This window comes from Miniopterus natalensis, chromosome X, assembly GCF_054644295.1.
Source record: "Miniopterus natalensis isolate mMinNat1 chromosome X, mMinNat1.hap1, whole genome shotgun sequence".
In the NCBI taxonomy this organism is placed as follows: domain Eukaryota; kingdom Metazoa; phylum Chordata; class Mammalia; order Chiroptera; family Miniopteridae; genus Miniopterus; species Miniopterus natalensis.
In genome coordinates, this window is record NC_142103.1 from 16,378,660 (window position 1) to 16,404,200 (window position 25,541).

At 43.1% G+C, this 25,541-nt stretch overlaps 1 protein-coding gene across 2 annotated transcripts in view; it reads left to right on the forward strand.

The window, feature by feature from the left end:
• Positions 1-25,541, forward strand: part of TMEM255A (transmembrane protein 255A) — a 51,980-nt gene that overhangs the window by 6,469 nt on the left and 19,970 nt on the right. Inside the window, exons 2-7 of one of the 2 annotated variants that reach the window (XM_016214060.2) lie at positions 84-226; positions 13,457-13,519; positions 15,670-15,759; positions 21,009-21,077; positions 22,509-22,580; positions 22,974-23,062. In XM_016214060.2, coding sequence (XP_016069546.1) covers positions 84-226; positions 13,457-13,519; positions 15,670-15,759; positions 21,009-21,077; positions 22,509-22,580; positions 22,974-23,062 — 526 coding nt within the window. The remainder of the gene's footprint in view (positions 1-83; positions 227-13,456; positions 13,520-15,669; positions 15,760-21,008; positions 21,078-22,508; positions 22,581-22,973; positions 23,063-25,541) is intronic. The other variant, XM_016214061.2, reaches the window with a different exon arrangement.

Below are 25,541 nucleotides of genomic sequence, written 5' to 3' on the forward strand. Positions count from 1 at the left end.
GAAAACCTTCCTAGTGATTTTTTCTTGTGTCTGTCCCTTCCCCAGCCAAAATGACCAATTTCAATTTCTCCATGTACTTTCAGGAGCCTTCAATCGGAGGAAACGAAACTCCATATATGTCACCGTGACTTTGCTTATTGTGTCCGTGTTAATTCTCACCGTGGGCCTTGCTGCAACCACCAGGACCCAGAATGTGACTGTTGGAGGTTATTACCCGGGAGTTATTGTAAGTATCAAAAATATAGGTGGGTCTCAGTAGCTTGCTGGCTGCAGACATTCGGGTTCTACTTTGATGGTTTTCAATTCGGTTTGAGTTTCTGGTGTTTGCTCAGTTTTCCTCCTTTATATATCTCTATATGTATATACAAAGACAATTCTGGATCCATTAAGAAGAGCCCTGGCCAGGCCAGTGTGGCTAAGTGGTTGAGAATTGACCCATGAACCTAGAGGTCATGGTTGGATTCCCAGTTGGGGCACATGCCGGGGTTGCAGGCTGGATCCCCAGTAGGGGGCGTACAGGAGGCAGCTGATTGATGATTCTCATCATTGATGTTTCTGTCTCTCTCTTCCTCTCCTTTCCTCTCTCTGAAATCAATAAAAATATATTTTAAAAAAAAAGAAAAAGAAGAAGAGCATTGGACCAAGACTCTCCACCCCTAACTAGCAGTGAGATCTTGAGCAAGTCATCTCACTCTTTGGAACCTAGGTTTTCTAGTCCAGGAGATGTTACTAACTAGCAGTGTTAACCTTAGGCTAAGATCCTTTTCTCTCTGAGCATCTGCTTCCCAATATATAACAGAAGCCTCCTGATCTTACCTGAAATCCCAGGACTCTGACAGCTTGACACTCCATGACCAACAGCACTGATCTCCAAAGTGATCACTCTTATTAGGAAAAATATGTAGAATATTTACTCCTACAATATGTATATTTATTCATTTGTAAATTATGTACATGTTTATAAAACATACAAAGTGGAAACTTAAAAATTAGATAAAAGTGAAATCAACACTAATTTTAATATCTTCATATTAACACTCACTAAATTTCAGAGGATGATATGCACATCACATGAAGTCTGTCAGTAAAGACAGTGACTATAAATTCTTATTTCAAATAACCCACTAGATAATTTTGAATATTTTTGGCTGACTTCTTATCAAATGTGATTAGATTGCCATTGGCATCATTGCTTTTGAATGTGGCTCTCACCATGTGGCTGACAAGAAGCTCACCCTGCGAGTTAGAAGTGTCAGCTCTACCGTTTTCTTGTTGCTGGCTTCTGCTTACATTACTAAGGTCATCTTCAATTTGTGGTTTCTCAGTAGGAATCTTTCCAAACTACTTGTCCATTTTGTTGGGACTAATTTAGTTAAAACTGGATAAGACAATCCAGGTACATGTAAAAACACCCCACCATCAACCCTTTGCTGCTTGGAACTTGCCCTCCTCCCTCAGGATAGCTCACCTTGTTGTCTGACATTCACACCGAGGGAGGGCGCCAGTGACAGTCTGTTTACTGAACATTTGTAACGTTTAGTTCCTTTCTTATTATTTTAGATAAACAATAGATAGGAAACAAGAATTCAAATAGTTTCTTTCTATACTTTGGTGGACTGTTTTCCCAATTCCCAGGGTGCATGCAACCCACTTTGGAAACTGCTGCGCTCTTTACATACAAAACCTCATTTTATATCAAATCATCACACTGTGCACTTTAAATATATACAATTTTATTTATCAATTATACCTCAATAAAGCTGGGCGGGGGGAGAAAAGAAAAACAAACAGAAACCTCATTTTGATCTATACAAACTTCTGTTAAACACCAAAATCTAACTCTAGAAGTTGGATCATATTTTCAATATCAACTGACTTCCCAATTGTAATTGCTGGCAAGCAGGAAAGAATTTTAGGATGGTTCATTTTTTATTTTATTTTTTTAATGTTAGGATAACAAAGAGGTGAGACGTATTTGTTGTTGTTTTGTTTCTTTTCTTTTTTTTTCCTTTTTTCTTTTGAGAGGTGGGAAGGGAGAAAGAAGCAAAGAGAGGGAAAGCGGTTAAAGATAGATGTCTTTGACAAACCAGCAGTGACCAAGCCAGACGCCTGTTGCTTAGGTCATCAATTACATAGTCAGCCTCCTCAAGAGCGCTAGCAAAGGTGGGGCATGACGTGGGCTGTACTCCCAGGAGCTGAAGGCTGCCTGGGAACCTCCCTTTACAGCTCTTGGGCTGGCAGGGCTCCCCCTCCCGCCCCCAGCAGCCAAGGGCAGGTGTCCCACAGACAAGTTTGGTGCCCTTTGTTAAACACGTGATGTGAGAACTCACCCAGTCCACTTCCTGTGGTGAGGGAAGGAAACCAGTCGTCAGCAGAATTGGATTTTATTTTTAAACACAAGCAAGGGGCAAGTGGGGAGAGGAAAGGGAGGGAGATTGCAATTTGGTGGCTTGGAAAAGCAATATCTAGAGTCCGTGTGACTTTGTGTGCTTCAGGTAGCTGCATTTAGTGAAATAGTTCTGACTGATGAGCTAATAATGCTCAAGCCAAGATTCAAACTCTCCACGGGTGAAGGGAAAGTATTTTCCATGTGATTTAAGAGTAGGAACTCCTATTCAGGAAAGGTGGTCATGAACTTTCTCTGTAGAATATCTCACTGTGGGTGGCTAGGTGGGGATGCATTAACAAAGGAAGGAGGGTGCAAAATTGTTATTATTTGAGTACGTGATGTTCAGCTAGAGCTGCAAAGTGAAGCAGTGGGGGCGTGTGTCTCTGTGTGTGCTTTTCACTAAAAGCTAATCTGGAAATGTTAATAGGAGAGCCATCCTTAACAGACAGTGTGCCCCGTGGTTTAACCTTTAAAATTTTGTTCTCATAGTTCATGTTGATTTTTTATCAAAATGGGTTTTAATTATAGAAAGCGAAGGGGAAAATTACAGATTGAAAAGCAGAAAAATCCATTTGAGTTTATAGGTCAGATCACGATGTAACAAATACAATTACCATTCATACCTCTGAAAACAGTAAACGCCCGAGAATGGGACACTTTTACTAATTGAATAGTTTGGTTATTAAGGTGCTATATAAACTCCAAGCCAGCAGTTTCCCCACCTTAGCATGCACAAGAATGACTTGGTGAAAATGTGGAAAATACCGAGCTGCGCTCCCTACCCCCAGAGATCCTGATTTAGTAGGTCTGAGTGGGACCCAAGGACCTGAGTTTTCCTTTGCTGAGCTAACCTTTGATTAGAAAAGTAAGACATGCTGATCCTGCATTTTATTTATTTATTTATTTATTTATTTATTTATTTATTTTTCCTTTTTTTTAATCTTTATTGTTCAAAGTATTACAGATGTTCCCCCTTTTCCCCCATTGATCCCCTCCACCCCGCATCCACCCCACCCCCAGGCTGAATCTGCATTTTAATAAACACCACAGGGGAGTCTAATTCAGGTGGACCAGCAACCACCTGGAGAACTACAACACACTAAATAAAGTATGCTTAGCAATCGAACCAAAATGAGCATAATGTGGCATTTTAAGATCCTACACTGTCAAACTGGTCGATTTGAACATAAAATACTATTGTATAGAACTGTGAAAAAAGTTCAGGTTATTTGGAACCCTGCTGTTTTGGACTCTAGTTAAATGTATTAACAATGTATGAGAAGTTAAATTTCAAAACAGGCAAATTAGGGAGCAATTATTAGATTAAAAGAAGACTTACCATACAATTCATTTAAATATTGAGAGCTCAGGCATTTTAAAATATAATAGCATTTGCATAACTCTAAGTTATGTGAAACTTTCATGGGACATATTTATTTTGCCAAAAGACACACCCTTGTACAATGAGGTGCATTATAATAGAGTGTTAGCTACTCTACCTGAGCTGGAATGTGGTATCATCACCCTAAGACACAAATGTACACATGCATCTCTTAAAATATGCTCATCTATATAGGCTGAATTTTACAATTTAAAAAAAATTAAAACCCCCAAAGAAAGACAAACCAGTTTAGCATTTTTACTTTCCTAGACCATTTAAGACATAGTCTATTCCAAAAGAGTTCCAGTGAGCTTTTTACTCTGGAGGCCTAAAAAAACAAGAGCCTGTGTGGTATGAAGTGAAAAAGGCATGGGAGAGAACCTGCTCCTTTGCTGTAATTCTCTAACTTTAGATCCAGAAGACAGAGGCCTCGAAATGTGTTTCCCAAGCAACCCACAAGATGGAGTTGGCCACCTGGTCAGTAAGGAAGGAAGGCCTTTCATTCTCGAACCCTCTCCCCAGCTGTTGTACTGATAGGGCCCACACCAGCCTGGGTTTTCTTTCAGGAAAGAAACCAAGAGTTTCTTCCCCATTTCCCTGGGGGATATGGGGTCAGTTAATTGAAAATTATATCAGGAGACACGGACAACAGGGATCATTCAAAATAATCAGCCCAGAAGCCTTCTTTAGGCCAGTGTGATTTGAGTTTCACAGGTAAATACCCTTGATAAATCCAAGTAAGTTGTTTTTGTGGGGTTTTTAAAATTTTATCTTTATTGTTGAAAGTATTACAGGTGTCCCATTCCCCCCCCCAATTGGCCCCCTCCACCTCGCTCCCACCCCCTCCCCAGGCCTTCACCCCGTCATTGTCTGTGTCCATGGGTTATGCATATATGCATATAACTTCTTTGGTTAATCTCTTCCCACCTTCCACCCCCCCCTTCCCTCTTCCCTCTGAAATATGATCGTCTGATACATGCATCAATGTCTCTGGATCTATTTAGTTCATCAGATTCTTTTGTTCATAAGCTTCTTGTTGAAGAAGACCCTTCAACATTTCCTGTAGTGCTGGTTTGGTGGTGATGAACTCCTTGAGCTTTTCCTTGTCTGAGAAGCTCTTTATCTGACCTTCAATTCTATAGCTTTGCTGGGTAGAGTCATCTTGGTTGTAGTTCCATGTTTTTCATCACTTTGAATATTTCTTGCCACTCCCTTCTGGCCTGCAAAGTTTCTGTTGAGAAATCAGCTGACAGTCGTATGGGTGCTCCCTTGTATGTAATTAACTGCTTTTCTCTTGCTGCTTTTAAGATTCTCTCTTTGTCTTTAACCTTTGGCATTTTTTTTTAAACATATCTTTATTGATTTGAGAGAGGAAAGGAAGGGGGAGAGAGAGAGATAGAAACAGCAATGATGAGAGAGTCATTGATTGGCTGCCTAGCCCACAACCCGGGCATGTTCCCTGACCAGGAATTGAACCCCGATCTCCTGGATCCTAGGTCGATACTCAACCGCTGAGCCATGCCCAGCGGGGCAACCTTTGGCATTTTAATTATGATGGGTCTTGTTGTGAGCCTCTTTGGGTTCCTCTTGTTTGGGACCCTCTGCTTCCTGGACTTGTAAGTCTATTTCTTTCCCCAGGTAGGGGAAGTTTTCTGTAATTATTTTTTCAAACAGGTTTTCAATTTCTTGCTCTCTTTCCTCTCCTTCTGGCACCCCAATAATACAAATGTTGGGCCTCTTGATGTTGTCCCAGAGGCTTCTTATGCTATCTTCATATTTCTGGATTCTTTTTTCTTTTTGTTCTTCTGATTGGGTGTTTTTTGTTTCTTCGTGTTCCAAATTACTGATTTGATTCTCAGTGTCCTCTACTCTACTATTGATTCCCTGTAAATTATTCTTCATTTCAGTTCATGTAGCCTTCATTTCAAATGGGTTCTTTATTATGTCATTGATTTTCTCAATTATTTTTGTCATACTCTTACTAATATCCTTGAGCATCCTTATAACCATTATTCTGAACTCTGTATCTGTTAGCTTGCTTTGATCTATTTCATTTAGTTCCTTTTCTAGAGATTTCTTCTGTTCTTTCCTTTGTGACATGTTTCTTTGCCTCCACATTTTGGCTGCTTCCAGGTGTTTGTTTCTATGTATTAGGTAGAGCTGCTATGTCTCCTGGAATTTGTAGAGTGGCTTTGTGTAGAAGGTGTCCTGTAGAGTCCAGTGGCTCAGCCTCCCCAGTCACCTGAGCTGGACCTTCTAGGTGCTCCCCTGTGTAGGCTGTGTGCACTGTCCTGTTATAGTTGAGCTTTGGTTGCTGTTGGCGTCACTGGGAGGAATTGACCCCCCAGGCCAATCAGCTGTGAGGACCAGCTGCAACTACAGCCAAAGAGCTGCTGTGCTGGAGATACCCCTATGGAGCAGGATTTACTTCAGTGGGGCTTTGGTGTTCGCCAGGTGCGCCCCTTGAGTGTGTCACTCGTGGATGTGGTAGGGTTGTAATCCAGCATGGTCGAGTCTGACCACCAGGTGCACTGTCTCTGGGGCCTCCCAGGAGTTGCAAAGTCAGCCTCTGCCAGTGCCTTGCTCAGCGCCACCCAGCATGAGCTACACAGCAAACCGTACTTGGCTGCTACTTGTGCTGGGCTTGGAGGTGTCCAGGAAAGGCCAAGCTATAAGCCAATGCAGGCTGCCACTAGTGCCAGGCCTGGGGCCACTTATCAAGCACTATGGGGCAGCTGCTGCTTGTTTGAGAGATTTTAGGAAAGTGCTAAACATGAGGCTCAAGAGGCCACTTGCACAGAAAAGCCACTGGAAATGGCTTGGATGAGCCTGCAAGCAGGGAGGGGTGGGGCCTCCGGAAATCACCCGAGCAGGGTCAAAGGTGTGAGTCAGGTGCTGGAGATTCAAATATGGTGCCTGCCTACCAGCTCTGTGGGGGGAGGACTCGCCAGAGGAGCAATGGCCTCTGTCAGCTCTTCTGCCTGTGAGGAAGCTGCCCCTCCAGCTCTCGCCCTGCTTCAGGCAAGTTATTTCCTCCTCAAATGTCCCAGGGTCCCTTCAAGCTGCTGCCCGGCACTGGGCTCAGAGGGAGCGTCTGAGTGAGTCCGTGCCGGGCCCTTTAAGCGGAGCTGCCTGGGGCTCCCGCAGCCCCACAACCCTCAGGGACAGTCCCCGCTGGTTTCATAGCCCGGAGTTGTGGGGATGTCTCTTCCAGGCCCTGGAGCCCTGGGCTGGGGGCCTGCTATGGGGCTGGGACCCCTCACTTCTCCGGGAAACCCGCACCGCCAAGATTCCCTCCTGGGTTTAAACCGCGGCACTGGGTGTGGGCCCGTGGCCGCATCTCTGCGATTCAGCCCCTATCCGCCTGCGTCTCCACTCCTCCTACCACTCTTGATGCTCCTTCAGTTCCCTGGTTGTAGGGTTTCTGTTCAGCCAGATTTCAGGAGGCTCTGAGTGATGGTTATTTTGTATTTTAGTTGTAATTTTGATGTGGATGCGGGAGGCAGCGGGTGCAGCTGTTACCTATGCGGCCGTCTTGTTTCTCCCCCTCCAACCAAGTTTTGACTCACTTGAATGTTCAGGAAATGCAAGGAGCTCTGGATACTGAGATTTGGTGGTTTATTATGAATTAGGGAGAAATTTTGTCCACCTCTTGTTGAAAATGTTTCTAAAATATAAAATCATTCTAAATTAAAATTTCTACTTTAGTAAGGACACTTAAAGATGAGACATGAAGCTTGATTTGCTAGATAAGACTTATAATGTCAGAAGGTTCTAACCTTCACTGGCTCCTTGTTACCTATTTAGCATTGCCATTCAAAGCTCTCCAAAGATGCCTTCGGCCTGGATTCCCATTACCTCTCCTCTGCCAAAATTGTCAATTCACAGTGCCCCGAACATGACTTGGGCTTCTCTGCCTAATGCCGCCACTCTCACTGTTACCCCTGGCCTGGAACGTCTGCCCTGCTTTCTTTTTCTGTATATCTAAATGCTCTGTCCTATCCCAACTTAACAACACAGCAGGGACATTTCTTAACTACTAGGATCCACAGTGGTGTCTACTGTCTTTGAACTCCTTACCATAGATTCCTCCTACTCACAATTCCTAGAAAATTCTCACCTCCTTCTTTGTGGGCTGTTGGGCTATATTCTCATTTAGCTTTGTTTATACAGGTCTATAATCTCGTATCTGAACCCTTGGTTTGGGCCAGATGTGTTTGAGAATTTAGACTTTTTTTATTTTAGAAAACAATATAGTACGTATATCATATGTTATCTAACATCCCAGTGGGGTCTTAAGAAACACCCCATAATCGAGCACCTTCATATTTCTACAATAAACTGTGAACCTTTACACTAAGTCGATAAAGATGATATATTTTTTTTAAGACCTATCAGTTTAAGGTCTGGTTTTGTCACCAAGTCAGTTACCAAAAAAAACCTTTTGGTTTTAAGAGCTTTGGGGATTTCAGGATTATGGAAAGAGATTGTGGACCAGTTTACCTAATTATCGCTCCAGAGGCTGAATCTTATTGGTCTTGGTATCATACCCCACCCCACTTCCTGGCCTCCAAATCACAGATCCAACACAGTGCCTGCCACAGAGTAGGTGTCCAATTGATCTGTATTGAATGACTAATCCTTCTGAGCCTCAGCACTGGGTCTCTGGGGCAATGGATGGAAATAGGCATAGGGTATAGGGCATAGCCCAAAAAGAGCCCTTGACACTCTGATTTTGATTTCTAAGGATCTGTCTTTTTTTTTCTACAAATGGAGGGAAGCCAAAATAAAGTAAACTGGTTCTTTGTTCAGGTGATGGGAATCAAGCTGGAGGTACAAAGGTCTGAATGTTCCATGAATCCATGCAGTTCTAGAGGGGTGACCACAGAGATGACCTTTCTTTTTAAAAGATAATTAATTAATTTTTGTTTCTTTTTTTGTTTTTTATTGAATTTATTGGGGTGGCATGGATTAATAAAATTATATAGGTATCAGGTGCACAATTCTCTAACACATCATCTGTATATTGTATTGTGTGCTCACCACCCCAAGTCAAGTCTCCTTCTATCACCATTTATCCACCCTTCATCCTCTCCGACCTCCTCCCATTCCCCTTTCCCTTTGGTAATCACCATACTGTTGTCTGTCTATAAATATTATTTTTTTCTTAATCCCTTCACCTTTTTCACCCAGTCCCCCAACCCCCCTCCCCTCTGACAGCTGTCAGTCTGTTCTCTGTATCTGTGAGTCTGTTTCTATTTTGTTTCTTAGTTTATTTTGTTCATTAGATTCCATATGTAAGTGAAATCATATGGTATTTGTCTTTCTCTGACTGGTTTATTTCACTTAGCATAATACTCTCCAGGTCCATCCATGCTGTCCCAAAGGGTTAGAGATCCTTCTTTTTTACAGCTGCATAGTATTCCATGGTATAAATGTACCACAGCTTTTAATCCACTCATCTACTGATGGACACTTGGGCTGCTTCCAAACATTGGCTATTGTAAATAGCATTTCAGTAAACATAGGGGTGCATATATTTTTTCAAATCAGTGTTTTGGATTTCTTCAGATATATTCCCAGAAGTGCAATCGCTGAGTCATAAGGCAGTTCCATTTTTAATTTACTGAGGTAACTCCATACTGCTTTCCACAATGGCTGCACCAATCTGCCTTCCCGCCAGCAGTGCACGAAGGTTCCCTTTAGAGATTATCTTTCCGAGGCCTCAGGAGAGCAAACAGTTGATTAGAAGTAGCTGCCCAGCCCGGCCGGGTATGGCTCAGCGGTTGAGCATTGACCTAGGATCCAGGCGATCGGGGTTCGTATTCCCAGTCAGGGCACATGCCCAGGTTGCGGGCTCCATCCCCAGTTGGGGACGTGCAGGAGGCAGCCGATCAATGACTCTCTCATCATTGATGTTTCTATCTCTCTCTCCCCCTCTCCTTTCCTCTCTCTGAAATCAGTAAAGATATATTAAAAAGAAAGAAAGAAAGAGAGAGAGAGAGAGAGAGAGAGAGAGAGAAAGAGAGAGAGAAAGAGAGAGAGAAAGAGAGAAAGAGAGAGAGAAAGAGAGAGAGAAAGAGAGAGAGAAAGAGAGAGAGAAAGAGAGAGAGAAAGAAAGAAAGAAAGAAAGAAGAGAGAGAGAGAAAGAAAGAAAGAAAGAAAGAAAGAAAGAAAGAAAGAAAGAAAGAAAGAAAGAAAGAAAGAAAGAAAGAAAGAAAGAAAGAAAGAAAGAAAGAAAGAAAGAAAGAAAGAAAGAAAGAAAGAAAGAAAGAAAGAAAGAAAGAAAGAAGCAGCTGCCCATTTTCAGGAAGTTCTGTTGATTTTTTTCTTCTTTACTTTCAACCCCTCAGCTCTTCCTCAAACAGGACTTCTCACTCCATCCCTACAGAGAACTTCTTCCTTGGGGGGCAGCTATGAAGGTCATTATTCTTACAAACACTGGCCACAAATGCAGCAAAGCATGGTTGAGAGTACCCCAGCTATTAGTCAGGGGACCTGAGGGCTAGTCCTGGCTCTATCAGGGGACATGTCCATACAATTCTCTAAGCTTCCAGTTTCCTTTCTCTCAAACGGGAATGAGATGAGCTCTACCAAACTCCAAAACATTATTGTGACCAAAATGGAGGACAAGTGCTTCTCTGAATTAAACTGTTTTTCAAAGATAAGGTAGTTTTAGAGACACTGCTGAGTTCATCAACCTGTCATCCAGGTGAGTGAATTCTTCCAGACAGGACTCAATAGATATTAGTTTCCTGCCTGATGAACTCTACCTATCTTTTGAACTCATGTTAAAATGTCTCCACCTCTGTGAAATCTTAGACCTAATATGTAATTAGCAGCCTCCTTTATGAAGTCACATACAGGCACACTTCATTTTATGGCATTTTGCTTTATTGTACTTCACAGATGTTGCGTGTTTTACAAATTGAAGGCAAGACCCTCCACCAGCAAATAGATTACAACTTGCTTTATTGTGGGCGATACCCTCTTTATTGCGGTGGTCTGGAACTGAACCCACAATATCTCCGAAGTATGCCTGTACCTTATCTCATTTAATCTTCATAGCAGCCATGTGTGGTAGCTACCATTATGAGTCTCATTTTTAAAAATTTTTTTTAAATATGTTTTTATTGATTTCAGAGAGAGGAAGGGAAAGGGAGAGAGAGAGAGAAACATCAATGATGAGAGAAAGTCATTGATTGGCTGTTCCCTGCACACCCCTACTAGGGATCAAGCCCAAAACCCATGTAGGTGGAATCAAACCAGCAACTTCCTGGTGCATGGGTCAGTCGATGCTCAACCACTGAGCCATGCCGGCCAACCTTGAGTCCCATTTTTTTTAGATGAGGAAACCAAAGCACAGAGTGGCTATGGGACTAGCTCCAGGTGACAGTCTATAAATAACAGAGCCAGGGATATCATAAAAAATGAATTATTCTCTGCTCCTATAGCACTTTGCTTATACCTGTAGTCCTTAACCCACAGTCCATCCCTCCTTCACTAGATTATGAGTTCCTGGAGGGCAGGGCCCTATCTTCTTATTTATCTGACAAAAGTACTCAGTGAGTGTTAGAAAAGTGAATGAGTTGGAGTTGAACAGAATGGAATGGAAGGAAATGCGAGGGAGCTAAATGAAGTAACTGGCTGGCCTGGGATTTCCAGCCCTAGAGTGCCTTGTCTTGCCAGTCAATTCCACAAGATTTCAGCCCACCTCTTCTGGTCACTGCCATTAGACAGCCATTTGAGAGTGCAGGAAGAGCTAGTGTCTTTGCTTCCCGTCTTCAGGCACACTGCTGTTGGCGTTCAGGAGACACTTAGTGAATATCTGTGGAAACTGAACTCCTCAGAAAATGGATTTATTTTCCATGTAAGAATATGCCTCCAACTTTCTCTCAATCTCCAAAAGTGGCCCAGGGTTCCATAAGCACAGACTCTTTATGGAATTCTTCCTAAAAAATAAAAGCTGCGGAACACATTGGAGGGGAAGATAAGATAGAACATGAGAGTCTGTTATGAAACAGAGCAAATAATGATAGGATTTTCTAGCTCAAATCAGGTTAGAGCTGCTCAAAAGTTAAATGTCTAATAAAATAGTAATAATAATCACTAGAAGAGTAATTAATGTTTACTGAGTATTTACTGTGTGCCAGGCACTGTGCAAAGTTTTTCAAATGTATCATCCTGGTTAATCCATATAAAAGTCCTATAACGTGGCCACTACTATAGTCCCTGTTTTCCAAATAAGGAAATTGAGGTTTAGAGAGGTCAGTCAGCTTGTTCAAGCTCTCACAAACATAAGTGGAACACAAACTGAGGTTAGAAGCCAAGCTAGTCTGATAACCAGGTTTGTTGTTGTTGTTGTTTTAATCTCCTTTTAAAAACCAAGTTTTAATCAGTATACTTTATGACAACACATTTTAATTATCTTTAAAATAAGATCAGGTGGGAGATATGTATAGTTTAACTGTTGAGTGAGGATGTTCTCGGTAGTCTTGGATGGCATGGGATCTGTATACCCTTATGCAATTCAGCTTCTATTTCCCAAGAGAGTTTGCTGCCTGAGTGGCCCTGCAGAGTGAGTCTTTATAAATTTGTATTCAATCCTTGCTTTCATTCTCTTTCATTCCTGGGGGTCTGAGACAACCACTCAGCCCCCCTACACTGCTTCACCAAACTCCAGCCCAGCCCATGGGTCTATTCGATTTCCAAGCCTAGGCATAAAGTTTGGGGCCTCGGACTGAAATAGATGCCCCTGTGAGCCAAGGTGGGAACCCAGACCATTAGTGAGGCTAAAGAGATATGTAACTACACTGCTGAACTGGTGTTAAGATTTATTGGTCCATTCTCACCACTTTTTACTTCTTTCATTTTCATCCCCTTCGACAGCCATCGGTTACTGATCGTTTTCAGCTGAGACTGGCAGACTCAGTCCACTAATGGCAGAACTGAGACAAAAGTGGGATCTGCTACACCGAGCCATCATCCCAGCCACTTAGACAGGGAAATTGTTTTTCAGGGTTTTATGGTGCCATCTCTGCATGCCCTTTAATAAATGCTTGCTGTCCATAAATGAAGCAGAGATGGAAGAAGAGGTGAATAAGTGCTAGCATAAATTGCAGTTGGGTCAACCACAAATACAGGCTTTCAAAAAAATGGTGTGTTGTTTTTTTAGTTTAGGTTAAGGTGCTTGCTAATTTCTAAAGGACTTCCTGGGTTTTATTAGTGTGCCAGATGCATCAAAAATTGCTATTTCAAACCTTTACTTTGTAATCCATGCATTAGACTGGAAGGTCGCTTTAAAAATAAAAGGATAAAGATCAGAATGTAATGCGTGCTTTTCACCAGTATATGTCTCTTACTGATTCACCAGCTCCATGCTAAGTAATGGATATTGAAATTGAAATAAGCAGGCTCTGAAAAGCTATGGCTGACTTTGACTTTTAGTTTGGGGGCACATGCATTTCTTTTTAGGCATGATTCATATCTACAAGGGAAAATTGGCAAATAGTGGGAGAAATGCTTTTACTGTACACACTTTATTTGTGTAAGTAACGACTGCAAGTGGTTTTAGCATCTATACCCCAGTTACTTTCCATTGTCCTGAATCATATCCAGGAGCTGAATGCTTGTGTGGTCGGGCTGACCATTTCTCCACATGCTATGTGTGCCTTGTTGCTTTGCAGCTCGGCTTTGGATCATTCCTTGGAATCATCGGATCCAACCTTATTGAGAACAAACGGCAGATGGTAAGTTTTCATTGCTATGGAATCAAATTCTTCGTCTGAAGGTAACACATTTCTTAGGGTTGCACAAGTTGGGCCACAAAAGAAACTGCTACTTTGCCTTTTCACTTAAGTCTCCAGGGAACTTTTCGGTGACCCTGTGGTATGGGACTTGATCTTACCTTGTCTGATGCTCCCTTGGTGGCCTCACTAGTCTCCTTTAGTCACAGGGACAGGATATTTTGGATCTTGCCCTTGGCTTTCCTCCTCACTCCCAAAGGACCTCCCCAGCCTATCCGGTCAGGCGACTGTCCTCACCTACAGTGCCTTTGCTTCTGTGATTTTCATTGCCACAGCTCTGGATTATTGGTGACTCTCACATCTTCCTCTCTGATGCATAACATTTTGAGGAAGTTTTTTCAGAGGGTTCCACTTTTTAGGAGATTATAATCTAGAGTACTTTGAATAGGAGAACAAATATACTTGGGGCACATAAGAGACAAAATAAAATTATGGAGCCCTAAAGTATTTCCATTACCTATAGTTCAAAACTAAGTATGTTGTAAGCTTGAAAGGGAGGATGAGCATATATAGTAGGAGGTAAAACTTAGAAAGTTCTGTGTCCTAATGGGTAAGCTGTTGTATTTTCCTGGTCCAGTCTGAGAAAGCTTCCTAGAGGGCAGGGGAAGAAGGTCCAGACCGAATTGCAGTTTTATAGGGCTTGTAAATCAAGATGCCTGGTGAGTGGTCAGATGGTGGACTGATTAGGCTCCCCCAGTATAAGTCTCTATGGCATCTTGACTCTGATGACAGGGTCTATTTAATAGCAAGTTTAATCAGATAACATAATAGCTCCAGGGACAGAGAACTCTAACCATATGTTCTCCCCCAGCAACATGGGGAATTGCCCTCAGGAGAGTTCTAATAGTTCCAATCTTCCATTTTACCTGGACTCCACACCACCTCCCTCCCCCCCCCCCAGTTGTGTTTGCACTTTGGACCTAAATTATTCAAAATAATAGAGGAGTTTTAGTTGTAGAGCTGATTATAGCATAGCTAATAATGCCAATTTCATGACATTGTTCATCCATTATTTACCAATTCTTTTTAGTGCTGTGAAGTGAGATTTATGGGGAGAGGTTTCTCAACAACTCCCAAAGGAGATAAGCATTTCTTCCTAGCCTGTTGAGGTGGGAGAAACTTGGGGTGGCCTTGACTTTCATCCCTCCTTCTCCCTGGAGAGCTGCTTAATGCCATGCTATTTCCCTTCCCTACCCCCAATCACCTCAAGGAAAAAAAAAAAACACTGATTCCATCTAGTTCTGAAGGTCAGAACACAGGCAGATGGTGGGCTCAGGCAGCACCTATCCATGCCCCTGAAAACACCTACCCCCATGTTGGATTGTAGTATCAGCCTTGTCATGGAAGACAAATTATTAGGAACATTTCTGTTATCTAACATGGTCAAAGAATAGGGCAGTCTGGTTCAAGCAAACATTTTTCTTACTTGAAATTTTTCATATGCACCACACAGAGTTGATCCATTTCAGAGGCTTCAACCCTTGTAAAATGTCTTTAACGTTTAAGTCTTAAGTTGAATGTTCTCTTTCTTCAATGATGCAGAAGGCCATGTAGGGTTCTGAGGGGCCTCAGAATCATCCCTGTATTCATCAATGCCCATCATGAGGGGTTGGGAATAACATTGAACTAGGAGTCAGTGGGCACCAGACTCTTCCGTAGACTAGATGGTGATCCTGGGCACACACACCACTTCCCCTCTCTAAGCCTCTAATTTCACAATAAATAAAATAGAGGGTTGGACTACATGATGTCAGAGGTCCAACATTTTTGAGTCTGAGAATGGAAGAGTCACACAGTCAAATTCCACCATGGACAGCATGCTGGATACCAGCAAGCCTCCTCTCCATTTGGTGCTCACAAATGCACTGAGTGAATTTCTTTGTTTGCCCTCAAAATGTAAAAGGTGCTTCAATGGCCCCTTCTCTGCCTCCCCCTTCCTCAGCTCCCACTCATCCTGCATTACTGCAAAGAGCATCCTCATGTGTGGCAAGCCAGGGTTCTGCTTTAGCTGGTGGTCTCTTGGGGATCACTTAGTCTCCAGAAGCAGCAAGAGTGGAAAGCTAACAGACACTTTTGTTTTGTTCCCTCTGCAGCTGGTGGCTTCTATTGTTTTTATCAGCTTTGGTGTGATTGCAGCCTTTTGTTGTGCCATAGTCGATGGGGTCTTTGCTGCCAGACACATTGTGAGTATTTTCAGTTCTGGTTTAAAGTAAGTGTGCACTACCAGCAAGGCTTCATTGAGCCTGTACTGGATGTGTGCTGAGTGTCATGAGGGGAACAGAAGACAGGATCCCTGTATCAAGGAGCTGACAGTCAAGATGAGGACACCCATGGATACATAGGCATCTAGAGAACTGGGTCTCAGCTGAGGATACAAACTCTAAAGGCCAGAGTGGTTTATCTTGGACTCCAGCGGTCAGGGCAGGCTTTTTAGTGGTGGTGGGGCTGGAGCCAGGCCTTCGGCAAGTGGGTGAGATTTAGAAAGGCAAAGATAAGGGCAGTAGGACCAGGGGAATGGCTTGGAACTGATGTTGGTAGAGAGAGAGGAACAGGAAGCCACATGACTTCCTGAGAGACTTGAAGTTTTCAATAGATGGCCTCTCTCCTTCAACAGCAACAAGAGCAGACCATGAGGGCATAGTCACCTTTTCTCAAATGCCTGAATTTTGCTGTCCCTACAGCAGCGGTTGGAGAGCAGAGACATGATTGGGGTCGAGGGAAAGTCCCAGAACTAGAAGCCTCCACTCAGAACCCAGTCCTGGTGTTAAGATGCGAAATGCTACCTACTCTGAAGAATCTGTGCCCTGAGAAAGGCCATTTTACTCCTTAAACCCAAAGCTGTGCTTATTCTCTGAGGAAGCTTAGGATTCAGGGTGTTCCCAGGTGGCTTTCTAGGGGACCCCTTGCCCCTTTTTCAGCACTTTCCATTTCATACTATTCCAGACATTTGGTCTATAGCTGATCTCTTCATTGGCACAATAGGCACAAGTGCTTGTGATCCATGCTGCTTTCAGGGGCCCATAAAAATATTATTTCTTTTCAAATCAGAACAAAACAATGCAGTTTTAGGTCAAAAGAAAGTTTTCACATATAATATAAATATATGCCAATACAATCATAAGATATAATTAAAATAAATAAAATGTAATTTTCAATATTTTTTAATGGAGGAAGGGCCCAGAAAGGCAAAAGTGCTTAAGTCCCAGGGAAGTCATAATGTAGTTCTGACCTGGCGCACAAACAAAAGTCAAGCCATAGCAAATTATTGAGCACTCACAACAAACTCAAATACTCATTTGATTTCAACTGAACCAACATCGAAAATGGAAGCAACTCATGAACTAGTTAGAACTTTTTTTTCTAAAACAATTGGATTGGAGCAAAATTATATTATCAGGATATTCTATGAATCAATGATATTTAATTCCATTTCAGTCACTGGCTAATAGTGCAGGTCATCCTGAGGGAGTGTCACAGGTATGGTTGGATATGGAAAAGGATGATTTGCAACATTAATTATTTCAATTTCAACTTGTTCTTGGACCCTCCTCCCAGACATAAGAGTTCATATGATCAGCGCTGCCACCCAAGCAGTCTCTGAAATGGCATCTCAGGAGATAATTTCTGGGAAGGGGTAAAAGAAAAAGGTGGGAGAGAAAGGCCCTTTGCCCAATTTTCTTTCAGGACCAGGAATATAAATGTAGGCCCTTATATCAGACCCATCACTTCTGATTTTAGCTGAGAGCAGCCATTTTGTTTTTCATCTTTTTCTTCTTAAAAAGGTAAATGAGCCCAAGCCCAGTCAGAGCATCGGCACTCGGACTGAAGGGTCATGGGTTAGATTCCACCTTGGTTGTAGGCTTGATCTTCGGGCCTGGTCGTGGCATGTGCAGGAGGCAGCCCATCGATGTGTGTGTGTGTATGTGTGTCTCTCTCTCTCCCTTCCACTCTCTGAAAAGCAGTGGGAAAAATATCCTCCGGTGAGGATTTTTTTTAAAAGGCAAATGACACATCAGGAACTTATCCACAATCCTACCACCTTAATATACCAATTCGTATCATTTTTGCATATTACCCTCAGAGCACATACTTATTTTTGTAGCATGGTTGCACTCAATCATAATATGCATGCTGTTCTGTATTCAACAGGAGCCATCTTGATAACAATAATGCCTTGTTTTTGTGTAGTGCATGTAGCTTTTCATTGTGCCTTCACATCTATTTTCTCATTTGAGACCCACAGCAATCCTGTGAGGTATGTAGGGCAGGCATTATTATCCCCACTTGACAAGCAGTATTCTCTCTGAGGCAGTCTCCATGGCAACATAGGCCTCCTGGCCAGGAAACCTGCAGTAGATTTTGATGGCATCATGAGCTAAAATGGCTTCCTCCATTTCCCTCCTCCTCTCACTCCTAATTTTTTTAAACATCTTTTTTGAGATATAGTTCATATCCCATATAATTCACCCATTTAAAGTATACAATTCAATAGCTTTTATATCTTCACAGTTAATGCAAACTGTCACCACATCATATCACTTTTAGAATATTTTCATCATCCCCAAAAGAAACCCCCATACCCTTTAGCTATCACCTCCCCATCCCCCTATTCCCTCCAGTCCTATGCAACCACTAATCTACTTTCTTTCTCTATAGATTTTCCTATATTAATTAACATCTTATATTAATGTAATGATATAATATGTGGTCTTTTGTGACCTGACTTCTTTAAATGAGTATAATATTTTCAAGGTTCATCCATATTATAACATGTATCAGTGCTTCATTTCTTTTTATGGCCTAATAATGTGGCATTGTGTGGATATACTACATTTTGTTTGCGCAGCTGATGGACATTTAGGTTGTTTCTACCTTTTGGCTATTATGAATAATGCTGCTGTAAGCGTTCATGTACAAGTTTCTGTATGGACATATGTTTTCATTTCCCTTGGCTATATATCTAGGAACGGAATTGTTGAGTCATGTGGTAACTATATTTAACCTTTTGAGGAACTACCAGACAGTTTTCCAAAGTGGCTGTGCCATTTTACATTCCCATTGGAAGTTTATAAGTGATCCAGTTTCTCCACATCCTTGTCAACTCTTGTTATTATCTGACTTTTTAATTCTAGCCATTCTAGTGGGTTAGTGGGTTAGTGGGTTAGTGGGTATGAAATGGTATCTGATTGTGGGTTTGATTTGCATTTGCCTGAAACTCTTAATGTTTTTTTATTACTGGTCTCAGTCAAAGGCAATGGGGAAAAAAATCCAAATCATATTACTAGAAGTTTCTCTAGTGATCCCTACCTGCCTCTGACTCCAGGCCCTGTGTACCTCCTGCAGTTAGTGGCCTGAAGTACCACATTTGACTCAGGGGGTTGGGGTAAGGCTGGATGAATCTTTAAGAAACCTTTATGCTTCCACTGTACCTGTCCTAAGAAATCTGCCAGCCCTCAATGACACTCAGAGAGTTTTGAGGAAGGAGGCTTTATTAATCTATGGTGATATCTGTTGGCCCATTTAAATCAAAGGCACATTTTGACCCTAACACCACTTGGGTGGGTTAGAGCCAACTTTTCCTGTTTTTTAGGCCCTTTAATGGCATCTTTTGATTGGGGTATATGAACTTCTCAAGGCCTACCTTCCTACACACCCCTGTAAATGTTTCTTGTTCCTTTTCTCTCTTGTCTCCTATTTCCTTCCTTTCCCCTCTCCCTAATATAGCCATTAACTAGATGGGAAAGTCATGTTACCTTTTTGTGCCACAATTTCTCCTCCTCCAAATGGATATAATAGTAACCTACCTTCAAGGTAAGTATGAGGACAATCTGAAGCCATGGGTGTGGTGTGCATGCCCTATGAGGGCTTGGCACAGAGTAGACACCATAAAGCAATTTCTGTTTCCATCCCTTCACTCCAGAGTTGTTGACCTTCAGATTAAAAAGGTTCTGAGCCCTGGCTGAGTGACCTTTTCTTACCTCTCAATTGCATGGGCTTGTTCTTCCTCTGGGATCTCAATGTAGACGAACAGCCAGAAGCACCAAATGGGCAACCATCACACATGTTTATTTTCATTTAGGGCAGTTGGTGGCTGAATGTTTTTTGCAGAACCAGGAGGTCAGGAGGGCTGTGACCAGCACATCAAGCCTGCTCTTCTACAGGATAATAATGACTTCTGCCATCACCCAAATATGGAAAATAAATCCTGCCGGGTGTGAACATGAGAACCCTCATTCCTTTCCAGCCTGACTGCAGGCTAAGGCAACAGGACATTGTACTTTTAGAACATTGAGAAGCCAGGAGGTTCATGTAGAAGCAGCTGATGGAAAGTCCTAGGTCCTGGATGGGATGGCAAGCTAGGAGGCAGGAGCACTTGGGTACCAGGAACAAGAGATGCTAAATCACATGTGTGGGGAAAAAGCAGCCACCAGGATCATTGGAAATGGTGAAAGAACTGGGGGCAGGGTGGGGAGCAATTGGTAAACTTGCACTGCCAAGGTGCTTTGGCCAAACCCCTAAGGTCAGTTTGCATAAACCGATTGTCCTGTCCCAACCTGCTTTTGGCCTAAGCCCCCTACCACTCAGGGGATGTTTAGTGTCACCCTGAAAGTGAACAACATCCCCTGCCTGCAAGCTTCCAGGCAGCATTGGATTCTGTCTGTCTCTTCTATGCCAACCCCTAACCCCTGCACCACGTGCCTGAGAGCTTCCTTACCAGGAAGCTGGCCAAGCCAGTGGGGTAAATCAACTGCCCTTGAGCCTTCATGTTAGTTTTCTGGGCTTTAGCAGTATTTTTGGAGTTCACTGTCTTTATCTAATTTGTGTAATTGAGTGAAAATAGCTCATAGTTCAGTTGAATAAAAATCTCAGTAGCTGCCCATCCCCCTGGGGCTTGCTTCCTGAGCTCTTCCTTCTGGAAAAGCTGTGGCCATGACAGCAGAGAGTACATATCAGCCAGCCCTGGTTCTTTCCTCAGGTGATAATGAGACCTCATTGTTAGATCTACGCTGTCCCCCTCACCCCCACCCCCACCCCCTCACCATGTGTGATGATGCAGTAACCTGGAGTTTGAATCTAATTCCCTGGGGACTTTTTGCAAGAACACAAAGACTAGAAATAAAAGAAAACCAGAGAGGAAATTTTTGGAAACCCATTTCTCAATCAATTTCCTAATTTCCCATTAACCAAGTGGTCCAATGGAAAGCAGTTATTACAGCATTTTTATCTGATGGTCACATCCGCAGGCTCCCTAGATGAGCAGCTTTAAGAAATTAACTCAACCCACTGCCTGCTCTGGGGTGTGTGTGTGTGTGTGTGTGTGTGTGTGTGTGTGTGTGTGTGTGTGTGTTCAAATCTTTTATTACCAATCAGAGCGCTTGCTGCTTTATTTTCCAAAGCCAAAACCCCTTTGGTTTGGTGTTTCCCTTTCCAGGATCTGAAACCACTCTACGCTAACCAGTGCCACTATGTCCCCAAGACATCCCAGAAGGAAGCTGAGGAGGTGAGCCAGAATGAGGCTGTATGTCTTACCTTTCGGGGAAGTTTCCTGTTCTGCCTAAAACCTTTTTCTTTTACTCCTTTCCAGGGTCCTAAGGCTGTCTATCAGGTATCTGTAGTTGATTTGCTTAGTGGATCAGAGCACAGTGCTAATGATTAGGCCATGGTCATAGGTTGGAGCCTCATGAGGCCTAATCAGATTTACTTTGTTCTGTGGCCACAGGCTGCCCCTCTGACCCCACAGGCAGCCTCTCAGTTTGTAGCTTTGATCCGAAGAGGAAGAGAGTACAGAGGCCACAGGGCGGAGTCCTCCCCCATCTCTGTGGATAATGGTTCAGTCACCTGTGGTTCAGGCGCCCGAGCTGGAAGAAAAGCAGGAGCCCCACCAAGGCACTGGGCCTAGACTAGGGGGCAGAGCCTGAGTCCCACACACACAAGGGGTCAAGAAGCTAAATGAGGGTGATTGAGAGGCCTGGTTCCCTTGGAGGCTCTGATGAGTGCTGGACTGTTGGCCTGGCCCCTTTCATGAGGCCAGTCTGATGATGTTTGAATGGGTACATGAGAGTATCTTTCTCCTGACCCACACAGCTCTCCTTGTGTTCCATGTCCCTTCATGGAAAACTAGAGGTGGTGGGCAGTGAGGTGAAGTATGGCTTCAAGTCATTTTCAGAGAGCTTTCATTTCAGTACACGATAGTTGCCCCCCAACCCAGAGATCACATTCATGGGAAACTACTGTGTGCTTCTAGGAACCTTGACAACTTGGTTCTCCATTAACCTCAAATTGAAAATCATCCCCACCCCATCCCTGTATAGTTAGAAAATTTTAAAACTTGTGATTGAGAGAAAAAAGAGGCAAGTGGATATAAAATGGCCAATGCATTGCACAATGTTAGGGGAAGCCATTCTACATAAAATATAATGTGAATGGTGCCCTTGGAACTAGGCAAAGCGATAGATAGCCCCTGCTACTGAGGCATCAGGGCAAATACATTTTTTTCATGGCCCCACCACCCACTTGCCTCTTTTTTCTTTCCCCAATCACAAATTTACCATTTTTTCTAACTATCCTCAGGTTAGAAGGGAGGAGCAGAAATGTGTATGCTTATCAGAAAGGCTGTGAGCATTTGGATGAAAGACCCAATATAGAAAAGAGTGCTCATTTACTATGAATATTCTCTATTATACAACAAAACAAATTTGCATCCATATGGGGGAGAGAGCCTGGAAAATTTATTACCAACAAGAGATGGTAAATGGGAATTTATCTTTAAAACTTTTTGCCAGCTCAAGATGTGTAAAATGTCTTTGCTCTTCTCTTGATTTCATCGTGATCACTTTCTTGTGTTAATTTGGTGACTGTAAAAATGTTAATAATGACTTCCATAGGTTCACTGGTAACCCTGGTCCCCCTAACCCTATTTTTCCTATATAAGGTCATAAGTTCCTCAACCAAAAATTCTCCTTCCGCGAGGGTTATGAGGAACCTTACCCAGGCAGCTAGAGAGGTACCATTGTACTTCAGAGTGCATGTGACAGCCCCTCTGTCTTCCTTCCCATCTGGTCCCCTTTCCTCCTGCTCCCTGATTTGCCTTTCCCTCATATCCTCATTCCCTACCGTCTATTTGTTCTTCTGTTTCTCCTTCCATCCATCCTTTCTCCTCTCCATCAGGGATGGGGCACTGAGGGCTGAGGCTGGATGTGAGCCCAGCTACACAGTGACTTGCCTCATGTACAATTCAGCCAGCCCTCTGCCCAACCCCATCCCTCCCATGCATTGGTGTGTTCATCTCACAGCCATCTTTACCTTCTCCATCAGTGGCTAATTCACATTTCCAATCCCAGAGGTTCCTGCCTCTCATGCAATGCCCTCTCATCTCCTCACTGTTGTGTGCCCTCAGGTGACCTGCCCTCACCTCAGCCGTGGATTCTGCACACCTCGCATCCGGGGAAACACCTGCTTCTGCTGTGACCTCTACAACTGTGGCAAGTAAGAACTGAGCCCCCAGGCATAGGAATAATGGTTTGATCACAATGGATGATAGAAGGGCTAGGATGGGGGAAGGGCTCGCCATAGGGATCAGAGAAGTAGAAGACACTGGTTGGTCAACAGATTTCAGCTCACAAGCATTACCTGCCTTCTCTGTGCTGGGCAGCATGTCAAGTGCTTTTAAATATTTGATCTCATTTAATTCTTGTCTATGATGTCTGTAGAATTATTATCCCTATTTTACAGATGATGAGAGTGAGGCTCAGAGGAGACAGGCAACTAGCCTGATGTCACACAGAACTTGAAAATGGTAGAGATAGGGTTCCAACACAGTTCTAAGTCCAAGTTCAACAATACTGAACAAGTCATCATTGAGTACTTTCCCTGTGCCTCACCCTATTCTAGACACTGGAGATTCAGCAGCAAACAAAACAAAGATCTTTGCCCTCTTGGAACTTATATTTTATTAGGGAAGACAGTCAATAAACATGAATATACAGGGTGTGGCAAAAGTAGGTTTACAGTTGTCCGTATGGAAAATAATACCATAATTAATAAATAATAATAGAAGAAGAAGCTTCATGTTTTTTGTAGTCACAACTGTAAACCTACTTTTGCCACACCCTGTATAACATGCCGTGTGTTGATCAGAGCTCTGAAAACAAATGAGGTAGGAAAGGCAGATAGATAGTGACAGGAGTAGAATGTGTGTGTTATGCTAGATGGAGTACCCAGGGAAGGCATCTTTAAGGAGGCAACATTTGTGCAGAGACCTGAGTAATGTGAGAGGTCAACCCAAGTAGATGCCTGGGGGGGAAGAATGTTTCAATCGGAGGGAATAGCAAGTGCAAAGGCCCTGAGGCAGGAAAAGGCTTGGTGCTAGTTCTGTTACAAGTGTTCTGGCTCTCTGCCCTCCAATTGTGAAAACATCATTTATTCTTTCTTTCAAAGCCTATTTCGGAGCTAGGAATACAGAGACTAATGCTGTGGAGCTCACAGACTAGTAGAGAAGGCAGACATGTGAACAAGTGGTTGCAAGATAGTGTGATAAGTGTGGTGGTCAATCAGTGGATGTACTGGGAACACTGGCAACCAAAATGACTGAAAGTCAGAGTTGCTGCAGGGGCAGTATCGAGGAGGAGTTGATGTGGAAGCTGAGACTTATAGGACAAATAGGGGGTTAGGAAACAAACCAAATGTGAGTGTAAGTGGGGAGGGTATTCCCAGGAATTGTGGAGGTGGGGTAGTTATATAGTTATACAAGGGGATAAGAGGTAAGAGCAGAGTTGTAGCCACAGGTCAAATCATGGAGGGCTCCTTGGCCATAGGAATGCCTTTGGACTTGACCCTGTAAACAACTGGGAGCCATTGAAGGGTATAGCATGGAAGATGGATATGAGTGCTTAGAAAGGAGGCAGCTAGGAGGTCACTGCAAGAGTTTAGGCCAAAGAGAATGGAGCCTGGATTAAGTTAGTTCAGAGACAATAGAAAGCAAGGAATACTTTCAAGAGCAATTTAGAAAGTGGAATCAGGAATGCATGAGCAAAAGATACAGAGCATAAGTGAGTAGCCCCGCCTGTGGGGTGTGTCAGCCAATCCCTGCTCATGCACATATTTTCTCTAGACTCAGTGCAGGAGTGCTGAGAGCCAGGAGAGAGAGGGAGGAAGGGGAAAGTTGCCAGAAGGAGCCTGAATGGAGCTAGATCCAGAGGGGTGAGATGGATGCAGCCCCCCCAACTCACGTTCCCTACTCTCTGTATTGGGGGGTTGGGGTAGTTTCTCTAGGTCGAGGATTAAGACCAGACAGACAGACTGGAGGCAGGGAGGAGAAGGGGTGAATTCACACCAGTCATTTACCTCCTTTGCTAGTACCAGTCTCATTTCCTTAAAAGGTTTGGCAGAGGAAAGGAAACTTCAAGACTCAAATGAGGTTTGGGGATTATCTGGGAGGTTCAATTATTCATGTTATAATAATAACTAACACTTGTAAAGGACTTCCCTCCTCACAGCAATGATTGAGAGCTGGCTATAATTGTACTTCCTGAGCCCATCCTTCCAAAAATGATCAAAAGAATGTAAAATGGGTCCCAGGGGAACTAGGGTTCTTTTGCTATCTTTCCTCTTGCCTCTCCTTATCCCCCCCCCCCCCCGCCCTTCCTTCTCTTTTTCCCTCCTCCCTCCTCTTGACATCCTCTTCCCTTCTCCTTGCTCCCCTCTCCTTTCTGGCTTCCTGGTCTCCTCCGGTGGGGGCTGGGAGCTGGCCAAGATACAGCCTAAGATCCAAGAAGGAAACAGGAGGCCCACTGAGGAGGCTGAGAAGTGATTCCTTGCAGACACACCTTTCTCTTTGCAATTAGGTGTATTTCTGACGAAGGTTTGAATAAACTAAATCTTACTTTAAATTCCATTTAGCTGAGCCCTTAGGAGATATATTTTTTTTAAAGTGGTGACTCAAGCTCAGTTTATCTTTCCGTCACTC